We start from the raw sequence: 7,021 nt of genomic DNA, 5'->3' as shown, positions 1-7,021 counted from the left end.
ACAAAACGAGGTAAGTGTGTTGGTGTGAGACTATGAACAGGGCGGAGCTACGTCGTCGGCCATACCACAAAATTGAATAAATTGAATTTTCGGATACAATCGTGTTGCCCCGCCCAACGGGCGAATGATGATAGGCTCTTTTTTCATTCTGTTTTATTCGAGATTCATAACTCGAGTGAATTGAATTTTCGACTCGTGATTCAGTTTTCCAACATACAGAGTACTGGGTACTGCATGGGAGAGAATTATTGCTATTAACGTATTTTGTATCTTCCGTTTGTTTTGTAAACAATATCTTATGTCATTACGATAGTGTGATCGCGGGAACGGTGCAGGGGAAATTATGCCATATTTATTGTGTTAGTTCTGTGAAATATTCTTCTCCAAAATCTCAAATTTGTAATCCGTATATTTTTGCGGTATGTGGTGAGTTTCATCATGAAATACGAATAATTGTACAACTCTCATCGAATGGATATTCACCCGAGTTTTTCGCAAATGATAGTGCACGAATGTGAAAATGCGAGTGTTTGAAGGATGCTGAAAAATCTGTTACCTTAGAAAAATAGTCGTCCCTTGTGTGTGATGCAACGGAAAAAATATCAACGAAGTCCCAAAAAGTTACCTGAAGTTTGAGTGCGTTTAAAATGAATAATGAAAGTGATTTTGCCAATAATGATGATTTGCAAACTATAAGTTACTATCTTCCAAGCTAATCATCCAACATCAAAATGAATGTGCAACCATTTGTAAAATAATTAATTTATTAATTGGAAAAAAAACAGTTGGAAACGATACACACTATTTACACATAATGGTGTTGGAGCATCAAGGAATGTTACAGAATTTGCAAACACTTGGGTCTCAGCCTGCGTTGCAATTGTACGCCGCGGCGGCAGCAGCACAGCTGACGCCTAGAAACCGCGTTCCGCAATGGTCACCATTTCTGCAGCTCGGAGTGCCTGGTGTTTTCGCAGGGCCGTTCTTGACAAGACCGCGCTTCGGTCCACCGGGTGTTCCTCAAAGTCTCGTCGCCTTAAATGGATTAAATAATATCAACAATAATACACATCAAAGCATATCACCACAACGAGCAATACAGGGTCCTCCCAGTGAAGACTCCAACGATGATAGAGGTTCGTACATTTCCATGTTTATCTATTTGTTGATTGAGAATAGAATTTTAAGCAATTATACAAAATGGAGATTAATGTGTCATTCACATTATTTGGAGTGATGTGTGGCGCATATATCCGAAATTCTGTTGCCAAAATATTCATGCAAGTTCAATTTATACATCCAGTATCCACTTTTGATTTAATTGTAGTTCATTAAGTGTGCAACAATTCATTATCATGATCAAAATTTTGACGCCGCAAGTTCCTGTTTCATTGACTTTTTTTAAACGTTGAACAACTTTATGAATGTTCCCATTTTAGTATTATTATGAGGTGGAAAACATAAGATTGCAATATATCTAATACAATTGAGCGTAGTACTCGGCTACTTGGATCCGCTGTGGGCAACTGGAAATAATGCAGCTAGTTTTAATTTTCATTACCGTCGTATAATTATATGAAATACAGTTCAAACTTTTTTCGTCAAACATTCAGTGATGAGGGAATGGGATTTTTTCAATTACTACATCACCTTTTAATATATCAAAATTGTCTACATATTTATCTCGATTGGTGAAATTGGACTGTGTTAGTTGAGTCTAGTTCAGATATAACACGTCTTTAACTGAATAAAGTAGCATCGGTTATGACCGAATACCGAACCGGTTCTACAGCATGTTACATTTTATGTAATGCGTATACGTATGCTGTACGGAACCGCATAAATCAAAGAGGAACGTAGTTAAAGAAAAAAAAATCGATCCATCAAACAAGTGAAATGTCAGTTCAATTGAAACATTTATACTTTCTGTATCCAATCTGTGCAATTCGAGATTTGTGTATTTCATTTTTTTCAACGATACAATATGTTTTGAAAGTTTAAGGGAGGTAAGTTCACGAATGTGAGCAAACAAGTGTTCCAATTCTTTCAAAAAACGATATATTTTAGTTTATGTTTTGTTTTTTTGCTAGCAAATATTATTCAAAATTCAAAAATTCATTTTAGGGCATGAGGTAGCTTCCAATTAAGCCTCCTCAATTATCACTGTTTTATCAGCTCGATGTTCAATTACTGTTCATCTGTGGGTGCGTTTTTCTACGTCGAAAGCAACGTAAACAAACTATCAGTATCATAATCGTTGTTATTTCCGTTGTTACAAGTAGTTGTAGTAACAATGAAGTTTAGTGGATAGTATAGTTTTGCAAAAATATCAGACGCTTGTGTCTTGTTTTTTCCTCTATTCTTTCAGAGAAAATATTTTTTGGCAAGTCCTTGATCGATTGATTTTCCACACACTTCCGATAGTGGGCCGGGTTCGATTATCGTTCTAGCCGGTACATTTTTCATCGAAGAAGTTTCGGCCGACTGGTACCTTCCAGAATTTGCCGCTTAGAATATAATCAAAGCGTATTTGTTGTCATAAGTAATTAAGTAATTATTGGGTAAATATTGGGTGTGCAACTTTATTCGTTCCGTTTCCACAAGATGGCTCAAGCTGCTATAAACAGTCGACGGCGACAGCTAACTTTTGCTGAATCGTCAAGTGTCGATATCTGTCAATCAAATATTGTTTACCATTCTTTGAGTTTTGCACAACAAGTTCAATTTTTACTGCGCTGACAATGCTGTGTTTCGTTGCAAATAAGCACCATTTGCGGGAAGTTTTGATTTTCGCATCGAATGCCTGGGGTAGTTTATGGTGACTCTGCTCCATCGGATGGATTTTGTAAGGAATGGTTTGGTCGATTTAGAGATGGTGATTTTATTTTTAAAGACAGACAGTGCCTGAATCAACCGAAAAAGTTTGAAGACGAAGAATTAGAGACATTACTCAAACGCAATCAGAGCTATCAGAATCATTGGGAATAAATTTTGCATCGAATCTTTACCGACCCACTATGAGCTCCTAAAATCTGGACAAACAATCAAACGACATTGGTTCTACAGCAAACAATTGAACCGTTTGAAGTGAGCTATTGTCAAAAAACGTCCAGATTATGCGATCAGACACGAGTCGATAATATTTCATCATGACAACGCTCTGCCGCGAGTTGTTGTTTGAGTTAAAAATTATTTGGAAAACAGCGGATGGGAAATTCTGGTTCACCCGCCTTATAGTCCAGACCTAGCCATTTCCGAATGTCATTTGTTTCGATCGATACAGAACGCTTTGAGCGTAATACACTTTACTTCAGAAAAGGGTAAAAAATGGTAGATGTAGATGTAGCAGCCAAACCAAACTCCAATCCAAACTCCAAAACAGCAGCAGGATACTTTGTTAACACATTGTGAACCGCTCACGAGTTTTCTCGTGTTTCGCGTTCCGTCTATTACGGATGGATCACGAAATAATCCGTGTTTTCTACACTTGATGGTCAAATTTTTGGTCTGCCAAGAATCTAACAAGGCCTACCGATGGCTCGCTTCCGTCTCATCTACGTCGAGGGAAACGATATCATTTGTGGAATCCGAACAAATGAAGCGTACAAGTTTGCCCCAAAACGTGCGGTCCTTAATGGTTAAGTACACACCCGGCAGAAGTTACCGGTAAAGAGCTCTTGTAACGAACAATTTGGGAATTCGTAACGGGATCAGTTGTAAACAATCGGGGTCGGGGTTCTACTAAATCGAACCAAGCGCCAAAAGCATTATTTTGAGATTTAATTTGAAGTTTGGGTTCCCACTCATTGAACGTGGTTGATCAAAACTTTTATTTTGTCGTTCACGTGTTACAAACCGTTTGTCTTCAAAGCACTGAGATCATGAAGATCTGTAAAATAACACATGAATATAGAAAATATTCTTAGTTTTGGTACACTTGCACTCAGTGCACTTTGGCAGAATAAAAGAATATGTTCTTTCCAGGTGTATGGCACGATTATCGCTATTTCACTCTACCTACCGTCACCGCATATCTCACTATCCCTCTGCTGTGAAAGTCCATCATCGACATCACGATATGTCAGATGGTGGTAAATTGGTAATTCGCGATGGTGTCGACGTCTGGTGGCGACTTCAAATTAGGGCCATTATTTGGGTCCCAAACTCGTTAGTGTAATCTCTATCAGATAGAAAACACGAAACCGGTTTTTAAATTTTGAAATTTGAATGAAAATTTTCACATCATGTTATTTAATTACTTGAAACACGTATTTCTGACTTTCATTCAACCATATGGCTATAAAATTCCAATATTGTTGCTGAATTTTTTCATTATAATATAAAATTGTCTTCATAAACAATTTTTGTATGAGACTTTCGCACCACATGCAAACAAAACTGTTTTTAATTTAAATAGAATACTAATTTGATATGGAAAAGCTAATTTTCATTCATAATTTTAATTTTGAAAACGTTCATTCCTACTGAAAATCAGCTATTCTTTGACGCTCCCCTAAACTAGTAAACGAAGCTCAATGTCGTCAACGCGGATCGCTCCTTTGGAGAAAACAAATACTTTTGACGCTTGAGATGTTGGCATCAAAAACATGGCGGGTGCCGTACGGCTGGTTCTTTCAGTTCAGTTGGATGTATTTTTAGTCTGAATGGTTACTACGATAATAATGTTGAAATGGTTGATAAAAACTCTTAACACGGTTTCCCCATCGATAGCAGCGCTTTGGTTGTCTTACTTACCGAAACAGAAGAGTCAGTTAAAAGTTCGGATAATAACGAAAAACTGCCTGGTTCACTCTGAATGAATGCATTTTCTTTTTTTTCATAGCCTGCTACATAGAATTTTTGTTTTGGAGCTGTTGCCAGCTGTCCGAATGACACTGTACTTTTGTAGTCGATTGATTATCATTTTCTGCATCCAGTGGTATAAGTAACTCAATTTTGAAAAAAGGCGCTTGGTTCGTTTTGGGAGAACCCCGAATAGGCGCTAGGAGTCAAATCCGATGAGTTTCGTGGATGAGGAAGTAGTTCGTAGACAACTCATGCAATTTACCATTGCCATTGTTTACTTACAAGCTAGTGCATTCTCAATTTGGATTTAATTGTCTTGATTGATTAATATTTTTTTATTACCCGAACATCGTTTTTCTTTTTTTATCCCATTCGTTTTTTTATTTAGGTTTACATCATTCTAGCTGTAACAGAGCCGGATTAATCGAGTACATGTTACTTTTTTATGGTTTCTATAAATTGTAAACTACACAGTAGTAGCCATTTAGGCATAAGAGTATTCCTTCTGTTCTTCCATTGTTCAGCAGACCGGACAGCGGAGGTAGTTGATATGATTATTGATATGTTATTAATAACACAATAGCCCGATGTTTTTTTCTTGTTGCAAGCAGAGCTTCCACAAAAGCAGAGATTGCATGATATTTGTTGTGTGGACGTAGTTATTCTATAACAACACAAAGATGGTAAATTGAGGACCCTGAGTTTTGATCACACGATCGATCGCTTAGTAAGCGATCACGCAAACAATGTGGCTACGTAGACCCCCATCGTTTTTCTTTGATTGTATCATTTACTTTGTCCAATAATGCGCTTCAATAATCGCTAGTGATAGTGTTCCTTCTACAAGGTAGATTTATCTCGAAATGTAGTGGTTATAACTTTTCCAGCTGCTTGTTGTGTTTTTTAAAGTTTGAATGAATATTGCTTGGACAAAAATTGCCAAAATCCACCCAAAAATGAATGAAAAAAAGTTCCGCATTTTTTATTAGACATACTGTAAATGGTCGTCCAAGATTTCCTATATGTTCTTTAGAGACTTGGTATAGTACGTTCAATACACTTGGTATAGCGAGTTTTCAACATTTCGATTTCCTTTCTGTAGTACGAAACGTTTAAGTCTCGAAATATGCCTAAGTGCCACTCTGCGGACTGCCTAATGCTCGCAGGAGTTGGGTAATGGATCCACGTTTCATCCGTTGTCACAAAACGTCGAAAGAACTCCACTCGATTATGCACCAACAATGTCAAACAGGCTGTTGAATCATCAACGCGCAGCTGTTTTTGGGCGACGGTCAGCAAACGCGGCACACATCGCACGGATAACTTTTTCATGCCCAAAATGTTGTGGAAAATGTATCCCACTTGTTCTTTTGAAATGCCTAAGGTCTCGGCTAACTCGCGTAACTTCACTTTACGTTGCTCCTAATTCATATTTTAGTGCAGATGTTATGCAAGTGAACTAAATTCTGGCACTGAGCGGTGCAAACTGTTCCTGAAGCAGCGAATCAGTAAAATTGAAAAATCACCTCTCAATTTGAGCATTACCATTGACATAATTAACATTTGCTCGCTGTCTAGAGCGATACTGAACACTGAACTTATTGAAAAAGCGATGTAGTTTTTCAGTATCTCTCAGTCAGATTACATCTCCATCGCTCCCCGAGACATCATTCTCAATGAAATCATTTATAAATTATACTATGTCAGAACCATTGGCAGAACGGCATCAACTAATCCGAAATCCAGTCAATTGTTAATTGGTTGGTTTTACTCGTTTTAGACGGCGAAAAAGTTTGGGGCCGAAACAACGTCGTTCAAATCGTTCAGAATGTCGAATTTTCGTTTAGATAAGACTTGCCATTTTATAATTGTTCAATGTTTTGTTTTGTTTCAGTACTGTACTGTATGTTCCAAAAATGCATTCTGAAGCTAACAACTTCGCATGCCCGTTCAGCATGTTAGCAAACTATAAACCGAAGAATTGCCGCAACGGGGGAATATTTATTATGCCGCTTCTTTGTCTTTCCTCCCTCTTTAATACATTAAGGACCGCACATTTTGGGGCAAACTTGAACGCTCTATTTGTTCGGATTCCACGAAAAAGATCGTTTCCTTCGATGTGGATGAGACGAAGTCGAGCCATCGGTAGGCCTTCTTAGATTCTTGGCAAACCAAGGATTTAAACTTCAAGTGTAGAAAACACGGGTTATTTCGT

At 37.7% G+C, this 7,021-nt stretch overlaps 1 protein-coding gene across 1 annotated transcript in view; it reads left to right on the top strand.

Moving 5' to 3' along the window:
• Positions 1-222: 222 nt before the first annotated feature.
• LOC129780181 (homeobox protein unc-4-like) overlaps positions 223-7,021 on the top strand; it is a 124,694-nt gene continuing 117,895 nt past the window's right edge. The window contains exon 1 of the mRNA XM_055788186.1: positions 223-1,136. Within this exon, the coding sequence (XP_055644161.1) occupies positions 815-1,136 (322 nt within the window). The 5' untranslated portion in view covers positions 223-814. The remainder of the gene's footprint in view (positions 1,137-7,021) is intronic.

Source organism: Toxorhynchites rutilus, chromosome 3 (assembly GCF_029784135.1).
Source record: "Toxorhynchites rutilus septentrionalis strain SRP chromosome 3, ASM2978413v1, whole genome shotgun sequence".
NCBI lineage: Eukaryota > Metazoa > Arthropoda > Insecta > Diptera > Culicidae > Toxorhynchites > Toxorhynchites rutilus.
Note: the sequence above shows the minus strand (reverse complement) of the source record. Positions and strands in the feature narration are given on the sequence as shown.